Source organism: Amphibalanus amphitrite, unplaced genomic scaffold (genome assembly GCF_019059575.1).
Source record: "Amphibalanus amphitrite isolate SeventyFive unplaced genomic scaffold, NRLGWU_Aamphi_draft 000349F_arrow, whole genome shotgun sequence".
Classification (NCBI taxonomy): Eukaryota; Metazoa; Arthropoda; class Thecostraca; order Balanomorpha; family Balanidae; genus Amphibalanus; species Amphibalanus amphitrite.
This window is the reverse complement of record NW_024881844.1, coordinates 383,741-405,046: the sequence shown is the minus strand read 5'-3', so window position 1 is coordinate 405,046 and position 21,306 is coordinate 383,741. Positions and strand designations below refer to the sequence as shown.

Here is a 21,306-nt window from a genome sequence, read left to right as displayed (position 1 = left end):
GGTCTTTGCGTCATCAGTAGCCTTGTAGCGGTCAGTAAAGGGGTGGCTAACGGTACTCGAATGCACGTTCGGTATGCTAGGTGTGCATGAAGGAATGTGCGCAGCCGCCGCCGATCGGACGCCCATGTCCAGATACAATGCCCATCAAAATGTCAATGACGGATTCTAGACAGACAATTTTACCTTGACGTAACGGGTTTACGGTCTTGAATAATGCTAGCGCAAATAATATGCACGACGTGCACCACATCATCAGCGCTGCTCTACTTAGCGCAGACGTTAGACATAGCGTTCTCCGACCGGCATCTCAGCCAGTCGTAGCTGAGTGATACATGTGGTGCGCGTCATGACCCGAGTCGTATCTGGCTCAGGTCGGGTACATTGCCGAACGACCACAGCCGCACGTTAATCAGTCACGAGGTTGTTGCACGTCTTCCTGCAACGATAGGTACACTAACGGGAGCACGTGACTGGAGTGACGAGGTGCGGTTCCATGCCGGATCGTTTGTGGCTACTACGCTTTACAACTGCGAGTGCCTCTGTCAGCTGGTGCAGCACGCAAGGCGCCCAGTATGGGAACGGCACATAATTCGGCAGTCGTCGGAACGGTCCACTGCCGCAGTGCCACACTCCCCGGTCCAGTGAGGTTAGGTTACGTTAGGTTAGACGCAGGCTGGATTAGCAATGGTGCGGTGACACTACTTATAGCTTACGCTGAGACCAATTAACAGTATTACAATAACATAACGCCGGGCGCATTAGCCGAGTTTTCTCTGCCTGATGGGATCCCACGAGTCAAATCCGAACCCCTTTCGACCACCCGCGTTCCCATCTGACCTGCCGTGACCCTCCATGACCACCTGCGACCTGCTGTGACCTATCGTGACCTCACCGCCGCTCGCTGATGAAACGCGTCTAATGGCTGTTTACCCACACTTGCAGCGCTCGGCTGCCGGCAGCGTAACGCAACGGGACGCACTCGTGACGTTACCCAACACGGCGTCACGGCCGTTACCCGTGACGGACGGTCACGGCCTCTCCCCGATCTCCCCGGCCGGCTCTGATTGGGCGGTCAATTTGATCGGGCCGGCACCCTCACGAATCGTGATCATTTATCTGCTGTGCTCAGGCCGAGTCGGATATCGCCATCAGGCTGTGATATAGGTACATACGCCGGGCTCCGTGCGGGCCTGGTCAGCTTTCACCTTATTCCGGCTAGCCGTGAGGAAAACTGGGTGTTCAATATGGTTACGTCACTCACTCCGTTGATTATACATAGCCTCATTAGCGTTGCAATGGTACGAAGCTGATCAAGTAAACCAATTGACACGCCATTCAAATGGGAGGTGTGAGCATTGTTGTCTTGCCACCTCTCGTCTATTTTACAAATTGTACCCATAGCGCGAAGGACAGAGCCCGATGCTCACGGGCCGGCTGGCACCCACCTCTGAAGGCGAACACCTCCACCTCGCAGAGCGTGAAGTAGTCGAGGTGCTGGCGTTCGTCGCGGATGTAGACGTACTCTCCGACCAGGCCCTGGGCGCCGCAGCGGAACAGCCGCTTCGAGTCGGGCAGGCCGCCGCTGAAGTTGGCGCAGCGCAGGTACTCGGCCTTCGGCGAGTCCGGTGTGTCCAGACTGATGACGAAAATCATCAGGTCCAGGTGCACGGCTGCCGGAGGACAGAAAAGGGTAGTGGTGAAACGGCTGGTGCGGGAGACGACGAAACGGCACGCAGGAGTGTCTGGTTTAGACAGACACAACAGAACTGAAACATTCGGGGAATTGCGGTATGGCTTGGGCCAACCACCCATCCGAGCCTTTCAATTCTAGGTTTCTATCACACAATCATCAGACATGTTCCATTTTCAGTCGCCGAGATGAACGCATCTTTCTCAGCCCAGTCAGTGTTACGCCAGTCCCTCCTTTCCCCTCCCTGTTCGTGTTCACGGACAGAGGACGTGACACACCGCACCTTGTGTACCAATTAGCCCACTGCCTACCGCGCCGGCGACCTTGCGTCGTACTCGTGCCGCGCATCTCAATCCCGCGTTTCTCCACACCAGCCGCGGCGCGGCCAACATACCAGACGAGGGGAGGGGCGAAGGACAACAGTGAGAGGTGCGCACGATCAGGTCCGCGGAAACGCCACGGCCATACGATTGGCGGGAGCCCACGACAAACCTGACGTCAGAACTGCTGTCACCAGCTTTGACAGAAGCGGTGGCGACAGCCGTGGAAACAGCCACGACGTGGACCGCTGCAGCAGGAGCAGCTGCGGCGAGAGCAGCGATGAATGCGGCGGCGGCAGCGGCCGAGGAAGCGGCGGCGGTGGAGGTGACAGAAGCACTGGTGAGATCAGCGACGGCTGCGACAACACTGGCGAAGGGAACTGCAGCGTCGGCTGCAGCAAGGATTCAGCGACAGCTTTGCGACCCGGTCCAGTGATGCCAGTCCGTCCATCTGCAGGGAGTCGCAGTGAGGAGCCTAGCAGAAACCCCCTAGATGACCCAGACCTGGCCTACTACCTGCTGCCCCGCCGCGAGTCTCCACCGCTTACGGATGCGGACTCGCCGACGACGCAGCAGCTCGCCGAGCAGCTGTTATGCCTCTCTCCCAGCTTGGCACAGGACACGCCCCGACCGCCGCGCCCCAATGCGCTGACCGCATATGCCGCGCTCCTCGCAAAGATGCGTGAGAGCATCCGCGACCACGGCGCTGCTCCAGAACCGCTGTGAACGGTAGGCGCACAGGTGCAACTCGAAGCACACACTCAGTGCTCTCCGGGGCCCGCGTTTTTTTATCGTGTGTCGTGGAATTGTCATGTGTCATTTGTCCGTCCTTTTTAAGTAATCATTCTTTCTGTAAATGAAAATATAAAAATCCGCTGATGAAATATCAGAGGTTTCAGACGTTTAAACAGAAGGAAGAAGTTCGCCCAGTCGCTGTTGCGACCGATGACCGTTACCATATCCCACGCCCATCGCAAACACGGTGCCCCACAAGCTACACGGGGCTGGTTACAACACTGGGACTATGGAAAAAGCTGACTCATGGCGCTATAAAAACATCGCCCAGGCGCTTCACATTGTCGTATTCTTGTGCGTTGGGATAACATCTGCTGAACGCAAAACGAGAAGGTCAAGGGGGACAGATAGCATCACCGTTACCAAAGAAAATCAAGCTAGCTTAAATATGGAAGTTTGTCGTACCTATGCATAAGCGCAGAAACGGATCAGACGGTCATATGAAGACAGACAGACAGACGGACATAGAGACAGACAGAATAGACAAACGGTCAGCCAGTCATCCATCCACCCGGCCAGCTAGCCAGACAGCCAGGCAGGCAAACAGAGGCGGCACCTTCCTCACCTTGCGGCACCACGAGGCCGACCGACTCGACCCGTGTGCGGCTGGGCAGCCGGACCTGCCACCAGCGGCTGGGCGCGGTGCGCGGCGCCCGGCTGCACGTCTCCATGCTGCCGTCCACCGCCAGCGACGACGGCGACTCGGGCAGCGACGGCGGTCCCTGCGGCGACAGCGGCACCGTCGCGCCCTGCGTCACACTCCGGAAGGCCACGTTACGCCCTGGAACAGCGCGAGAGGGCGAGGGCAGGTCAGGAAAAGGCCACCTCTGCAGACCTGCGGTAGTGGTACTTTGATTTATTGAAACATATCCTTCTCACTTTTCTCGCATGAACTCGCATTTGTTCTGATGTGGAGGAAAACAGCTAAGGGTCGTAATACAGCGGACGTCCCACGGCCTTCGCCCAGCCTGGGCAGGGCCAGTCAGCACGCAGCATTCGCCGTCCCTCACCCAACCTGTCTAACCACTGTGGCCCAGACCACTACCTAACTACACCGGCCGGGCGGGTCGAGCGGGCGACCGGCTCACTTTCGGTCTCGTTCTCGTATAGCGGCGGCCGGGTCGGAGGCCCCACCGCAGCGGGCTCAGCCGGCACGCGCGGTCACTTCCTGCACCAGAGCTCGTAGCGCGCAGTGAAAGTGACGCCCATGCCGCGGACGGGGCGCCGGTCCCAGGCCAAGCCCCGAATCCTGCTGCATCAATGGCTCGCTAGGAGATCAAACTGTTACAGGACAGAAAAATGCGCTATAAAAACTTATAAGCATTGCCTACCCACGTCTCCTCCTTAGCAATAAAAGCTGCTTGCCTTTAGAAAGGTAATAAATTTAAGAGCTACCTTCCATCTCGTACTTATGTATGATCACAGCTCAAAAATGACTTAGACACATATGAATATTTACCATACTTATTATGATGTCGGCGTTTTCCATACGGTCCCGTTTTTGCGTTCTTTTTATGTAGGTGTCCGTCCGTTGATCAAGGTGCTATTTCGCCATAGCCCGGGGACAGAGGAAAATCAACCTTTTTATCCCAGCGATCGGTTTGCCCCGCCGGAACCGAGCCGACAAAACCGCTCTCCTGTTTTTATCGCAAGCTATTTCGCGACTAAATTGATTCGTTCTCGATAGAACGGTCCAAGACCACATCCCGTCTAAATCAATCATGGCCCGAAAGCTTTCCATTTCGCAGAAATCGGGAGCCAAATCGATGGCGTGTTGACATACGGCGCACGCTAGCCGACCTCCCACTGTGCTGGCCCGTCTCGACCACGGTGGGGTCGGCCAGTCGTCTCCAAATCGCAGCTCAGTTATACCTACACTTAACATCGATATGGGCCCCTGCATCCACCGCAACATAACTCATCGGTAACGTGTGGAAACAACAGACGATGGATTAGAAGATAATTGTGGGGCCGCTTGAGCTCCATACGTTACCGTCGCAGTTCGCATAAATCAGGATAAAATCCACTCCTTCCTATAATAGGCGGTTTCATGTGAAGACGTCTGCCAGAATTCGCTCAGACAGCCGCATAGCTTTCGTTTCCGAAAATGGTGGTCATTGTGGCCCGTGAAATATTCATTAGGTGTCAGCTAAAAGCTCTTTCTGCGGCGGCTAGGCTAACAGTCAACTGACAAGAAGCTCGTTGGAGAAAATAAGCTGTAAAATGTTACATGTGAGCTTTTGAGAGGAAATGTGCAAGGCCTTAAAATCACACATAAAACATTGGTGCAAGTTTATCAATAATTTAATGCTATAAAACGGTGATTACCATAGGCCCAGTGCGCTGCAAAGTGTGGACCCGATCATCAGAATTATCTTCAGAGCCATGGGTCAAATTGAATAGGAAAACTTCTTAAATGCGTGTCAACTCACTGCTAATACAATATGCAACCCAACACACTACCGAGAAAATGAGTTAATGTCATGTAATGCATGTTTGTCCGTTAGTGCCAGAGGTTGCCATGGAGCCTCTCTAAGCCGTGTGTATAGATGGGAGCGCTCAAATAACACGCCATTTCATGTTCATCCGAGCAGATTATAGAGTATTCCCACTTTCTCTGTAATTACGAACACACGTCGTTCCGGCGTGCCGACAGAAATGCCGGGACCTCTGATGAATCGGCACCCGGTGGCAGGTTTCGGCCGCACTGCCGGTGAATGAGACAGGCGGGCGCGGCTGGTGGGATGAGCTCGGACCGGTAGGTACGGCTCGACTCGCCGCCGGCAATACGCCAGAGAAAGCTCTCCCAGCTCGGCACAGCTCGCCCAGGAGAGGATCAGTACCGGTGTATCAAGGGCCGCTGGCTCGAGGTCAGCCGATCGGCACCGGATGTCAGGGACGACAAGGAGTGGAGGACCCCAAGGAACAGCAACGAAAACGCGACTGGAGAACTGGGAGCGGGCGGAACAGACGCAAACCACTACCACATCACCGCTCGTTGAACTCTGAGATATAAAAAAGTCGCCAACACAACCCTGACGGCAGACCAACACTACCTGCGCTAACGACAGAGCATCGACCGCGGTCAGTCGGCCGCGGCTACCCACCGCTCGTCCCACAGTCGTCCACCAGCGTCATCACCGGGTCACGTGACCGTTATCAAACCGTCACGAGGGCCATCACGCCGTCATCGCGATGCGATCGTCACGGGCGATGACACGAGCCGGCACTGCGCTTCAGACAGTCGGCGCGCGGCACGCTCGAGCTGAGGTCTACGAACGGGCACGGCCGGGAGTCGGATGACACGCAGAGAGACACACCCACGGTGTCAAGTGTTCTGTGAAATAGGGACCCGGCCCGTCCCCGAGTGAAAGCCGGTCTCCGGTGCCAAGTGCTCTCAGACAGCGCTCGAACGCAGCTATGCTGCAATGCGTCGCTGAGGTCTCCGAACCGCCACGCTCGCGAGGAGGGAATAAGTGGCGCCGCACCCCCTGGCAGTTTCTCTTCTCCCACCGAAACTGCCGAGTGTTTTTTGAGTAACTGGGGAAAACCTGTTCACGAGAGACAATCCAGCCATTGGACTGAAAACTCACTACCACAAGGTAAAACAAACTCAAATCTCCCAAGCAATAAGCATGGACCCCCGGATTATCCCAATACACCGTTCCGTGCTTCTATCCTCAGGATACTGAAATCCTTCTCCTCCACACCGCCACCCCCTTCCGGGCTGGACAGGCAACTTTATCTCATGCGGGCTGCTCCCTTGGAGCGGCACCGCTGCTCCTGAGGGAGCGCACCCCGTAGCCGGGTGCAGTGAGTGCCTTGGGGCTGGGTGGCCTGTCTTCGGACGGGCTCAGCCCCGGCGACTCACTAGGGTGCCTGCCCAGACCAATGTCTTCCCCTATATCCTATCATCCTCCCGGCTCTGAAATGGTCTAACTGGACCGAAAGGGCCTAACCCAACAAAACAAACAAACAAACAAAATTATCCCAATAAGCACAGAACATAGAACATCAACTCTGTTGATGTTCTATGTGTACAGCTCATCCCAATTATTTCGGAGTATATACCGCCCCGTGGGTCCGACCTGGCGGTCAGCAGACGGTGTCGAAATCCAAAGCGGTCCGCGGTGAGCGCCTCCGGCCGACCACGCAGCCTTGAACCTCGCTCCACCGCCACTCATAGGCGGCAAGTTTCGCAAACGGTGCTTCAGTCAGCGCGGTGCGCCCCACATTTCGGAGCAGGAGTGGCCAATGACTCCGATACTGGGATACGATTGAACACTGAACATTACACGATAATATTACACGAATATTAGGTACAGGAGTGGCCAATCACTCCGAGACTGGGATACGATTGACCACTGAACATTACACGAGAATATTACACGAATATTAGGTACTATAGAGCCGAGGAAGCAGCGCCTGTGCTTATCACACGTATGCAAGCGTGTTGAGTGGGTACGGTCAGCTCACATTCGCAGTATGCAAAAGCCTCAGTCACGGCCCTAGTTGGAGTCATATCCAAGGATGTAGGGTAGCATTCAGCACGAAATACGAATGGTTACATCAGCTGACCGTGTGTAATATCGTTTAAACAGGCGACGAGCTCCTGACCAGTCGACTTCTGGACGGAAGCTAGCGGTCCATTGTACGACAATTGTACGCTGACTGGAGGTCGGTAAGCAGACCTAGTGGCGGTTTCAGTGACTGCTCAGGCGGTTCGTCGTGTGTTTAGCGAGGTGGATGGCGGCGAGCACCGCTGCACGGTCGCCACGCTGACGTCGGAAGTACGCGCCGACTGTGCAAGACTGCAGCGGCGCGCACTGTTTGCATTGCATCATTCCTGCCATTGCAGCCATGCCAGCAGTTGGGGTGACATTAGCTACGACAGCAGCACGGTAAGATATCAGAGTTTTTCGTCAACATAAATTGAAAAACTTTCGGTTCATGAGAAAAAGATCACCCTAACAGTGATTGTTATGTAAATTTTGGCCATGCTTTTGTTTTGAGTAGGATAAATATCGCACCCTAATCGTAGGTTGAGTAGGTAATGATGCAAATTTAGCATGCATATTACATATTACATAATACTCATAGAAGTGGACATAAGGTACGTGTTGCCGCATTATGTGCAACCCGTGACCCCGCAATCACGGTGACTATCCCGCAATAAAGCCATGTTCTTGCTAAGTCAGTGCATGGTAGGAAATGCCATTTCAATTTTCAGTTACGAAGCATCAATCCAAAACAATAATAGAGACGACTGTTAAACGCATACCTACCAGATCCAAAAGTTCGTTAAAAAAATGTTCGACCATTCCGCTGGTTGATTGGAATAGCGGATAATACGGCGCAAATATTAGAAATCATCGGTCTTTCATAGGCGCAGGCAACAATACATACACTTTACAGGTGTTCAGCTTCTTTTTGAGTATGTTTTCAGTCGATGATCTCGGTAGAAGAAGCACTTAATTCGATACTATTTTATAGGCAATACTCTTATTGAGATTAGCTTTACAGCGTCTGAAACTATTTTCGTGAATTCACAATGATCTCAGCTGAAACTGCTACGCGGCACCCAGTCCACCTGTTACCAGCCGAAATTGGCCAAATTGGCTGCACGTCACGGCGCGTGCCGCCGGTCAGGCGCCGCTGGAGCAGGAGATTGGCACCGGTGGCCGCACTCAGCCGCCTCTGCGCCGATTACGCCGCACACCCAGCGCCGCGCCGGGTTCGCCACGCGCCATGTACGCCGCACGCGCGCCGCCGAAGCGCGCATCAGGGTCGGCCGGTGAGTCAAAGGCCCCGCAATGTCAAGCGTCACCCGGGGATGGCGAAATCACGAGTGGTAATGACCTCTTCACGCCTTCCGTGCTACATCGGTGTAAAATCTGATGACGCGGCGGTACTCGCACGACTATCATCATAGCGTGTGTCTCAAAATGTATATTATCTTTTGATAAAAATGGCATTTTTGTCACCGGAACGGCAAAAACTTGAACTTAACAGGGTAACTAGCAGTCTGCATGTCTCGGATAGTAATGTGGTACAGCCGACCACAAGAGAAACTCACACGAGCCGGTAAAAATATGGGACGGGTCGACCGAGCGATGATAGTTCACACGTCAAATAAACGGTCGGAGGCAGAAAGCTGAACCGAAAATGTCGTCCACCCCTCCACGTCTCCATCGGCTCCTGCTATAAAGCGCACTTTTGTCACCTTCTCGGGCAAATTGTTTGATATTCTACTTACTTTTGTGATGTGCTATGCATCCATTATAAGTTCTATAATGAGACTCGTTTTGTTACTAGGATTTGGTTGGTAAAGTGGACCACCTTACCACCCACCGCCTACAGCCCCCAGGGCGTATTTTAAGGGATTTTCACTGGGTCGGCAATCACAATTAGGGGCGGCATTTTGCACTCATAGGGGCGGCACTTGGCATCTGAGGGGGCGGCATACCTACTGATATTTAATGACCAAAAAAGACACGTTCGTCGGTTCTTTTATAACTCTTCCTAAGTAATGATTTCAGATTCAACCTAAGCTCAGCGGTATTACGTTTATTTTTCCGGGATATAGTATTTCTCTCATCATAATGCGATAAATGAACTATAATTTGACCTAACAAAAAGTAATTTTAAAATTTTACCCGAGGTAAACATGTTACATACCAGTCGATTCGTATCGTCAAGCTTAAAATATTCACGGCGTTTTATGGCTCTATCTCAGCGATGCCATTCCTTGGGATTTGTCCCAAGATCTTGGGATTTGAACATTAACATTGGGATCTTGTGATTTGCACTGCATATCTTGGGATCTGGCAGAAGCTGATTTCACTTTGTCTTCTCATGCTGTCGAATGTTTTTTCTCCTTGGTCGATAATAAATTTAGGATGGATTTGCCTCACGGAGGTTAATAGCATTCAAACATATTGAAGTAGGTAACGGACGAAGCTTGCGATGTTTCTTGCAGGCATTCTCTTCCCGAGATCGCAGGATTATTTTTGTACCATTACTTGTTATGGGTATAGTAGCAGCTTTCAGTCGCTGCTGTTCGCAACTGGCGCTCATTTGTTTAATTTCCAACTCTACCAATCAACGGGGATGGGTGGTTTGGCGGCATGATGTTGGGTGGCTATGAAAAGCTTTTACAAACATTAGGTATGTCCAAAAAATATTTCAGAAAGCGGCTCCCGCACAAAGCGCTTCATTTTACGGTTTTGCTCTATGGAGGCTTATCCTTTGACCGCGAACCAAAATAAGGGCAATTTTTTGACCTCGGAAAAGTGCCTGGTCACCTGACCTCTGGGCTCTGCTGGACCAAAAATAATCAAAGCGTAACCTTGCGAGTTGCGACCTTCACAACACTGCTGACGTCTTGTAGCTATATAGTCCAGGGGACGAGTTAGGTCCTCGTTTAGACCCCCTCGCCATCGTCGGCTTGAAAATCCATGGGCCCCAGCGGGCACTGGCTTACACGCAGATTCACAGCATAGGCTTTTCGATTTCGGGATTTACATAAGCTTTTAAGAGCTTGTTTTGGAGCCCCTATTTCAAAACTGTCAGTGGTGAAAGACACTTAAAAACAGCCTGACCTCACTTGACCCTAGCTTCTCCAAATGTGTCAGACAAATTTCGAAATAAATCCAAAATGCCACAGATTTCGTTTCCAAGAAGTTCTAACAGATTCGGACTTTGTGTTTTGGGTCTTTGACCCACCATTGACGGTCGACGAATGACCTGACCATAGAATCAGATACCACCGGCTTAATGTTGTCTAGGCCAGCATCTTCATTTTTCGTGAAGCTCTTATACTCGGTCAGGAATATCAGCTGTAGGAGTCCGATCGACCCCCTCCCCCTCCCCCCCGGCCTCTAGGTACAGCCCTCAGCAGACTGCGTGGTAGATATTCTTTTTCCGACAAAACTGATAATAATTCAAAAGTCATGTTATCAGTCGGCCGAAACTCACTGCAAATAGATGCGCCATGCTCCACTCCTTCGATAGGGCCTATCAATAAACAAAGCATGCGCCTTGTGTGGCAACAAAATGTAAAAGTTCGTTTGGGTTTTGTTGCCAAACTGGATGGAAAATGCATACGATGATAATGCCAATTTAAGCTGCGGAGTCTCGCGCATCTTGCTGTTACGATTTCCGAGTGCCCGATAGCATAGCATTCGCGTTATTCTCGGTTTTGTCGAAAAAAGAATACCTACCACGCAGTCTGCAGAGGGCTGTACAATGTATGTACATTAGTTGCTGTAAAGACGCCAATAAGGACAAGGGTGGACCCGAAGAAGAGAAAGCTGAATAAAACACACTAATATGTCCAAAATAATCTATGGATTTACTTGTGGTACACCTAAGGATATGCGATGGGTAGTCTTGGGATTCGAGACGAGAATCTTGGGAAATTCTGGTCGAGATATTGGGATGGAGCAAAAATGTGGATGGCATCACTGCTCTATCTAGAACAGTGGTCGGCAGGTCGCACGAGTGTGCCCACTTTATGGGCGCTGGACGGGGCCATTACCCCCACTTGTCATACCCCATTGCTTACACAGCAAGGGTCGCTGATATTCGGCCATATCCTTTGACGCCTCTATTTTTCTGCATATAGATAAAATGCAACACAATTAACTCTCTTTTTTATGGAGAGGGAGAGCGTGTGGAGTAAGGATTAACTCATACATTTTTTATTTATTAGTTACTCGCGTAATGAACAGCGTATTGCAACGATACGTTCATCCCTCCCCCCCCCCCAGGTTAATGAATGTTATACCTACCTACTCAAACATTTTCGTGACCCCAGTGACATTGTCATTGAGTTTTTGAACTTTGAATGACCTTCACTCGGTAACTTTCTCTCCGGCTCGGCCGGCGGACAAAACGCAAGCGAAGACAATGCGGGGAGTCCGGTGCTCTACCAACTGAGCCACGGAACAGGCAAATGCTCACCATAGATATACCGACTGAACGATCCCTTTATAACTTCAGCGATTGATAAGACAAACAGTGTGTAACTGTATATATAACCCTCGCCGGCACAGGCCATTTTGAGTCCTTCGACGGCACAAGGTTGGTTGGTACGACCCCCCCCTCGTTTGGCCCCTGATGGAGCTAGAGCTTCGCAGAAAAAAACGAGCGTGTTGCCCGTCACGAGAGGAAGCCAATGATACCCAATTTCAAGGTCCTAGGTCATCGGTTGACCTTCCAGGTCAGGTCAATGACCCAAAAATCGGGAATATCGGGACCTGTTTGAAAGTCGTAAATTGTGGCTGCTAAGGGGTTTTCCGTGGTGCTGATCACAAATATCGTGTTAGTTTTGATCACAGATGATGTCGTTAAGCGTTTAGACCAGGTCGGGTCAGGTCAGGTCAGGTCAGGTCAGGTCAGGTCAACCGGTAGGGGTCGTACCGGGTATTCGTAGTACCTGTCATCCGCCTCTGACAGCTTCGTAACATGTTACGAAGGCACCAAAACTACTTCGGAAATATTTAAATGGTTGCTAAATTCGAATTCAGCTCCAAAAACTAGCCTAGAAACATGTAAAACTCGAAAAAGTGAACCGAGGTCACCAAAGGTCAATGACCTGACCTGACCTTCAGGTGACCTTGACACCCACCCTAATGCATGGGAGCAACATCAAATCACATGTTTGAACGTTTGAAACCACGAAAAGCTTGCAAACGCGCGGTTAATGCGAGCCGACATACGCCGAATCTTGATTTCGGCCAAACATGGTCACGGAAAAGAGGTCACAGGTGAAAGGTCATTGAAGTTAGGGTCATCAATTTGCAGGGTAGGTGTAAAATTGATCAATTCGAGGGTACTGAAAGTTTCGTTGCGATCGGCCGCTTTTTACGCGAGTTATTCGCGATAAACCTTAGGGGGGTTGCATCAACCGGCGAGGGTTAAATGTAAGTCTCGAAATTGCGATGTCTCTGACCAAATGTAAGGACAATTTTGCGACCCTTCCATTAGGTAAAAGGAAATGGGAGAAAATCAGGGCATGTGCCTCTTTTTATAGGTAGACAAATGTCAAAATTAACGAATTTAAACATCAGAAAACAATTAAAAATGACACACTTAATCGGAAAATTGCCACCCACGACCCCTCGTTATGTCCTTGAGGTCATGTCAGGTCATGGTAGGCCTCCAGCAGTTTTTCCAATAACTTCTGATAGAGACATGCGACATGCCTGAGCGATGAAAACACCTTACATAGATGATTTCAGTTTGACGATACAAATCGACTGATATGCAACATGACCTTTACCAGCCAGGTCATGACCTGGACCTGAGCTCAAATTTCCCAAATGACGTTTGAATGTCAAATTATAGTTCATTCGACGCATCTCGACGAGAGGAGCACAGTACTGAAAAAAACAATGTCATAACTTTCGTGAGTCAATAATTATTACAGTAAAAGGTTCTTCATTAAAACAGCTCAGTAGAGGGGCGCAGGGGGTCCACTGTCCCCTCCAACCCTCCCCGGCCCGGCACGGGTTAAACAAGTTGTGCTCTGTAGGTTAAGCCGTTGATGTTAGGTCAAGTCTGAAGACTTCATAGGAACGTTGAAGAGCTATCGAATGCGCTTTTTCGCGGTGCTGTAGTTCTATTCTTCCCCGAGTTATGCGCCAGTTTGTCAATAAATGTTGAAACAGACAACATTTCACCCACATTTCACCTTTGATGACCTCTGGTCACCTGATATTTGACATTTGACTTGCCCTAACCAAAGCACGGTTAACCAACTAACCCAAGCAGTTTTTGACACTCTTTCGAATACCGCTTACCGCGTGTCGCTACGTGGCCTAAGTAGCCAAGTTATAGGGGTCGGGAGGGGGGTTTAAACAAACTCAGCCCGGCGCCGGTTAAGGGAAGGCACTATCATTTTGGGGGCGCTGCAGATATGCTAAGGGACGACAGCATCATTTTGTTTTTTGAGGCGCGCCACCAATTTTTTTTTTAGGGCCACCGACACTGTGAGGAGCGCAATTATGTCTTTGAGCGTTGCGGGGTGGCACCATTACATTGAAGGGCGCCATGTGAGCAGTGATGTGGGGCAAAATGACAATGAGGAGCGCCTCCGATACTTAAAAAGAAGAAAGAGACGCCAACATTACTCGGGGGGGGGGGGCAACATCACTTTTATTTTGAGGACGCCACCCACATTGTAAGGGGCGGCACTGTAACTTTAAGGACCGCCATGGATACTTTAAGGGGCGGCTCCATCATATGGAGGGGTGCTACAGATCGTTAATGGGCGGCAATAGGTATGATATTTAGGGACTCCGATACTTCGAAGGGCGCCACCGTTTGTTTGAGGGTGACATCATCACTTTGAGGGCCACCACCGATACTGTTCGGGGCGCCACCGACACTATAAGGGGCGCCACCGACACTGCCAGGAGCACTTTGACCGGCGTTACTATCACATATGGGCGCCGTGAGCACATTGGGGGGGGGGGCGGCACCATGACGTGGAGGGGCGTTACGGAAGGTTTGAGGGGCGGCAACATGACATTGAGGAGCGCCTCCGACACTTCGAGGGACACCAGCATTTCTTTGAGAGGCGGCACCTTGACTTTTGAGGAGACACCACCGACACTGTAAGGGGCGGCACCATCACTTTGAGGGGCGCCACGGATGGTTTGAGAAGCGGCACCATTATGTATATGGAGGGGCGCTACAGAAAGTTAGAGGGCGGCAACATTGTATTGATGAGTTCCTCCAAAACTTTGAAGGGCGCCACTGACACTGTAAGGGGCGGCACCAGCACTTTTAGGGGCGGCAGCATCATTTTGAGGGGTGCCACCGACTCGTTGACAGGAGACACCATCACATTTAGGGGCGCCACTGGCACTTTGAGGGAGGCACCATCACATTGAGGGGCGCCACCGATACTGAAAGGGGCGGCATCATCTTCTTGAGGGGCGGCATTATCTGCTTGAGGGGCAGCTCCATCACAATGAGGGGCTATGTGGATACCTAGAGGGGCGGCACCATTATATTGGTGGGTTCCTCTGACACTTCGAAGGGCGTCACTGACACTATAAGGGGCGGCACTAACACTTTAAGGGGCGGCAGCATCATTTTGAGGGGCGCCACCAACTCGTTGGCGGGCAGCACCATCACATTCAGGGGCGGCATCATCTGCTTGAGGGCGGCTCCATCACAATGAGGGGCTATGTGGATATCTAGAGGGGCGGCACCATTATATTAGTGGGTTCCTCCGACACTTCGAAGGGCGTCACTGACACTATAAGGGGCGGCGCCAACACTTTAAGGGGCGGCAGCATCATTTTGAGGGGCGCCATCGACTCGTTGGCGGGCAGCACCATCACATTCAGGGGCGCCACCGGCCCTTTGAGGGCGGCACCATCACATTGAGGGGCGCCACCGATACTGAAAGGGGCGGCATCATCTTCTTGAGGGGCGGTATCATCACATTGAGGGGCTCCACAGATGCTTAGAAGGGCGGCACCATTACATTGAGTGGGACTACTAACAGATTTAGGGGCGGCACTGTCACATTGAGTTGTGGGATCATCACTTTCTATAGACGGCTGCTTCACTTTAAGAGGCGGCATTATCATTTCGGAGGGCAGCAGCCTCACTATGAATGACGGCACCTAGCCTGCATGTGCGTGCTGCATCCTAGAGGGGGCGGCAACTGGGTCGGCAAACGGCTGTCACTGGGTCGGCATTCTCCGTGACTGGGTCGGCAATTGCCGACCCAGTTAACATGTTAAAATACGCCCTGACAGCCCCTACACGCCCCTACAGCAGCCTGTTCCGGAGCGCCACCCGAGCGTGCCGCTGAGCCCTACCAAAGGCGCCGACAGGTGCTGATCGATTACTTAGGGAATCTGTCCCGGCCGCCGCTTAGTGCCGCCTGGGGCATTGTCCATTACGGCTCAGGTTTCCAGTACCGATGTGTTTGTGGCTTCGTTAGCTCGCTCGATTACTGTCGACACCGAATCTCTTTCTCTTTTCACCAGCATAACGAACATTTGTCGACTGTCCCTCGTTTGTCGGACTCGGGAGTCGGCATTAGCCGGTGCGTGCATTGTGCTGTTATGCTCCAGGGCGATGATTGTGGCACCCATCAATCACCATTTCTCCCTGGGCCTGGCATCAGCTCGTGCTGTGGTCGGCTTGGAACGATTTTTCGTTCAGCGTCGTAAATGAACCAACATTTACACAAACTACGAGGAATAAGAAGGAACCCCACTTTTCTGAGCAATGCAACGCTAGGAATTTAGGGAAACATTCTTTTAGTGTCAGCCTTGAAAATATGATTGTACTTTTACCTACGTTTGCAATTCAGATGAACTCTAAACTGCACTATCATGGATGAATGGGCCATACATTAGCTAGTAATGTACGGACCATGTAAGCTAATAATGAATAAGAGCATAGATTACCGAATCCATTCATTAACTGATGCAGTCGGGTGACATGCGGTAGGTAGCGGTACTCACTGCAGAACGGCATGAGTCCCTGCCAGGTGCCGTCCTGGGAGCAGGTCCGCGTGGGCTGGCCGAACCGCACGTAGCCCGGCCGGCATGTGATGGTGACATTTTCTCCGGCGTAGAACAGCTGACCGCGGGGTGACACGGAGCCGTGCAGCGGCTTGCCCGGCGAGCCGCACGGGTACCCTGCCGCAGAGAGGGCACGGTCAGACACGCGGGGCTCCGGGACGGTACGGGTAAAGGGTACACACTAAACACGGGTACCCTACCGCAGATAAGGGGGGAGGGGTCAGAGTCACTGGGGTCACAGGACGGTAGCAACTAGCAGTCCCAGATACCCTGCCGCAGAGAGGGAACGGTCAGTCGCAGGGTCATGGGAATTGGGACGGTGGTCCAAAACACGGGTACCTGCCGCAGATAGGGAACGGTCAGAGTCGCAGGGGTCACGGTAGTATAAGTTCCCCTCTGCCATATATGTAGACGGGGAAACTGTCAAGAGTCGCAGGGTCACGGGACCGTGGGAGTTAGAGTTCTGCACGGCTGCAATTTTCCACAGCCTAGCCGCCCCACAGCCGTGGCTCCACAGCCACAGCCGCCCACAGCCGTGGCAAACTGTGGGCAGCCAGCCGTCAGCCGGCCGTGGATACTTTCAATGAAATGCAACCAAATAGTATATAATAAGTTGCTTTTAGTTGAAATATACCTATAGCCAAAAGCACATTGCAATGGGCTGTAGATTCTCAAGCTCATGAAGCATCATAGGTTAAGTGGTTGTGTATCTGGCTTTAGGCCGAAGGCCTGAAGCCTGATGCGCATCGCATGCCTACACAAGTCCCTGCAAGGGGTTAAGAAAGATGGGTAGGTAGGTGGTACCTACTACCTACATCAACAGAAAACAAACAACGAACCAGAATAGAAGCACTAGCAGTGTAGATATATAATGCCAAATCCTGAAGCATGGTTGTGGGACAGAACAACAGACCCTGATGCTTTTCATTATCAATGTTAGGTATGGAAAATGTAACTGAAGTTGATGGACTGTCAAACAGTGATTGTCTTGTCAAAACTCTTGCTTCTTTCTTACCTTGCATATTTTCTGGGGTGTGATATGCCAGGCTTGAAGCAGCCTTCTGAGCAAGTCTCAAACTAATTTGATATGCAAGGCATCATCAAAACACTAGTGAGCATCCAAGAAAGGAAAACGTTCATATATTTTGATTTTTCCAAATAATGATCTTCGCTCAAATCCCTAAGGACGTGCGAGCCACAATTGCTTCTTTCAATCAAAAATTTTACTTGAGTTTTTAATGACGTCAATAGCAAAAAAGTGGCGAAAAATTGTTTTGTGTCACTAAAAACAGCCATAAAAATTATTATTTATAAATAATTATGCTATACAATTGAAAAACTTGCTCTCAAACAAAGACTGAACATCAAATTTTTACATTTTCAGAAGAAGACGTCATTTTATTAGTAAAGTCAACAGCTCGCGTAATAAATATTGTGTTCAGGGTTTTCACCGTCATGTGAATTACGTGTTCAGGGTTTTCACCATCATGTGAAGTAAGTAAGGTTCATGCTCACTTATATTCTAATTCCATTGGCTTCGTTCATGAGCATTTTCTGTTAGCGGTCACACACACACCAGTTAGAACATAAAGCGCCAGTTTTATATTATGTAATTGGACTTGCCGAAAATCCAGAAATACATCTGAGAGTTATTTTAGATAATATTTTATGAAGCCTTTACCTGCCTTCATCTAGGCGTGATTTCTTTTTCTATTACCTGAAAGAATTATTGAACGCCCGTCTTCAATAGCTGTAAGGTGCTCTCCTAATGACCAGGTGAGATTGATTTGAGAGGAATGTGACAATGCAACATGTTGCATTTTCTGAAACTGTCAAGCTCTTAATGATGAAGGAACAATTGGTACCTATAATTAGTATTCTGTACCAGAAAGCAAACTCCCCTACAGCAAATGGTAAAACTATTACAGGTTTTCAAAGGCTTCACCACTTTCAATGTTGCTGGGCATCCTTTGCATGATTTTTACAGGCTAGACTGCTTATCAGAATGTAAGATTAAGGATTTAAAATTTTATATTTGAGTACTTAAGATTGAGCTTGAAATCTCACAGCCGTGGCCACAGCCGTAGCCGTGTTCTTGGAGATATTTGCAGCCGCCCCGGCCCACAGCCGTGGGGCTGCAGCCAGCCGCGGCTGCAGCCGGCCGGTGCAGACCTCTAGTGGGAGTCCCACGCACAGCTTACCTACCATGGAGAAGGCCGGGGATTATCATATGGACATACATACATACAGACAGACAGGCACACAAACACAGACAGACAGACAGACAGACAGACAGACAGACAGACAGACAGACAGACAGACAGACAGACAGACAGACAGACAGACAGACAGACAGACAGACAGACAGACAGACAGACAGACAGACAGACAGACGGACAGACAGCAGCACCGAGACGGGCGCAGCGGGAGGCGAGGGCGGCCTGACAGCGGCGGTGGCGCAAGTCGGGGTCCATGATTAGAATAGCGGGAGCGGGAGAAAGACGGCTCGACTTCCGAGTAAGGCCGGCCGATCTGGATCTGCTGCCCGGTGCGCGTGTCCTCCAGCGCTCGCTCTCAGCGTGAGAGCCCTCTCTCGAGCGGCTCTCCACTCACACAGCCGAGGCCACGCCAATCTCCGGAGCGTCGCTACAATCACAACTGGAATGACTTCCTCTACTTTCGATTTCTTCCGCTCTCGATCTGTCCCAGCCCTACGTTCGCTCGTCCTAACGCAGCTGTGAAAGTGGCGTTCATCATGTGGGATTTATTTCCCGTCTTGTTACTGATTACAATCAGAAGCAGCTCACGCTCCAATCACAACACGGACGGCGCGGGGCGGATAATTAGAGCACCTGGCACTATCGCCCGTGAACGCACTGCCGACAGATGTAGAAGCGACTCGCGGCGTAACACACCACCCCCAGGGAGTAACAACACAATACAGCCGTCCGCCCTCTGCCGAGAAAGCCTCGCCGGAACTGGACGACGAATCATTCTCACAGACATCAATTAATCTTCCGCATCATCAGACTACGGTGAGCCGTGGCTCAGACAATCGGTAATTAAATCATCTATTGTTCGAGGCCACATGCCAATCGAGCTTATATGTGGGAGAAATCACTTCCGACGCGACTGAGGCGCGAGTCCCGCCGGACCTTTGGTATCTTCGATGAAGAATGATGCTTCCGGTAATAAGGATGTAGGCATGTGCTGCTAACGTGAAAACAGCAGGCTATTAGGTAATCAAGAACAAATAGACCAGCTGTGATCAGACGTCTCGATACAGAGCCACGCTGCGGGAAAATAATCACAATAAGCTGCCTAGCTTTGACTGATCACAAACACATGGGACACAATGGAAAGCGGGTAAAAGTTTCACGGTGCAGCTCAGGTTCTGGGATGAAATTTATTTCTGTTGGCCGGCTGACGTCACCAGTATGAGGTAGAGCGGACGAGCAATGACATCATGCGAACCGGGAAGGCAGCTGTGCGAACGAAACGCGGATGTCTCCCACGCTGAAACGGGGTAGCCTCGGCCTGCAAGCTGCAACGGACGCAGGGCACGTCAAGCGCTTGATGAAAATCACGTGGCAGAACGTGCCCTCAAAGGATCCAGCCACAACACAAAATGGTTTATCTTGTCAGCTCGGCCATCATAAGCAATCCACAAAAGCCAGGAAAATACAGTCCAGCGCTCTTCTAACGAGAAAGTTCCAACGCAGGCGAAAAGCATCTCGAGCAGCTACAACTCAGACAAGATGAGTCTGTCACGGCATCAGAAAGCAGAGGAGGCCGGTCGGACAGTGATTGCCTCCTCTGTGCCATTGACTGCAGCAGCGTCACCCGGTGGTCGTCTCTCACATCTGGCGCGACAAGTTCCGGCGCCGTCACCCTGGAAAGCGGCCTCTTCATTCTACAACTGCAGCGTACCGCGGCAGCAGAGGCGGCGGACCCCGCCGCGCTGGTCGGTCCCGTGTCAGTTGAACACGTTCTGGGTCAGCGGAGTCACCTGACGGCGGCGACAGCGCGTCATATGGTGACCGACGACCTGACGGTGCGGGCCAGCTACGAGAGGAGACCGTGGCAGCTGCTGCGCGGCAGATTGGTCGGTCGCGGACGCCCACTTATCCTGTCTGACGAGGACAGGGCCGGCGTGGCCCCGGGGCGGTCCTCCGGCCACCACCGGCCAGGTCGGACCGCTACTGTTACAACAACTGTGTCAGAGCCGGCAAGGTCGGACTTTGGATAAACGACCGGCGAAGAAAATCGTCAGCCAAAGCGCTGCTGGCTTCGGCCCGCTCTCGGCCGACATAATAACACGTGATCTGTCCTCATTCGAGCAGCCATTATATCTGAGGAAAACGATATATGAGCTTAGGAAACTTATGGGTATAACAGTCCCTGGCTTTCTCCGTAAGGAAGTCTTAGTGGCTACTGTCAGACAGCATATCTTGATTACTTCCATAGCAATGCATTGCATTAACAGTAGCCATAATCCCAAATGATTGATGGGTTCTGCCAAAACCCACGGAAACAAGATAATCAACGAATTGCTTAACCACCCATGTATGAGGTTTACGGATACCTTTTGTATGATTCTTGTGATAGATGCAAAAATAACAAGGATCACGGCTGTTGTCAAGCCAGTCTACGCTACCTAAAACAGTCAGATTTATCTAAAAAGCGAACAAATCGTTATTGCCCTCGAGTCACTAGCCAACAGTCACCCGTACCCTGAGGGCGCCCGTGTCCCGCCCCGTGCCCCCGGGCTCCCGGTCCCGAGCCGGGTGGCGCAGTGGCCCTGAGGCGGCGCCGCGGGTCCTGTCGCTCGTCCGCCGTCACCTGCCAAGGTCAGGTAAACAGCGATCGACAGCCATGGAGGCGCGCCCGCATCTCTGGCTGGGGAGGGGGTGGTCGAGGGGGTCCGCCACATCCCCGAGTCCGC

At 51.5% G+C, this 21,306-nt stretch overlaps 1 protein-coding gene across 1 annotated transcript in view; it reads right to left on the bottom strand.

Moving 5' to 3' along the window:
* Positions 1–21,306, bottom strand: part of LOC122389224 — a 52,491-nt gene that overhangs the window by 3,809 nt on the left and 27,376 nt on the right. Inside the window, exons 3-5 of the mRNA XM_043381052.1 lie at positions 16,302–16,478; positions 3,371–3,586; positions 1,446–1,670 (exon numbers count right to left, since the gene is read on the bottom strand). Coding sequence (XP_043236987.1) covers positions 1,446–1,670; positions 3,371–3,586; positions 16,302–16,478 — 618 coding nt within the window. The remainder of the gene's footprint in view (positions 1–1,445; positions 1,671–3,370; positions 3,587–16,301; positions 16,479–21,306) is intronic.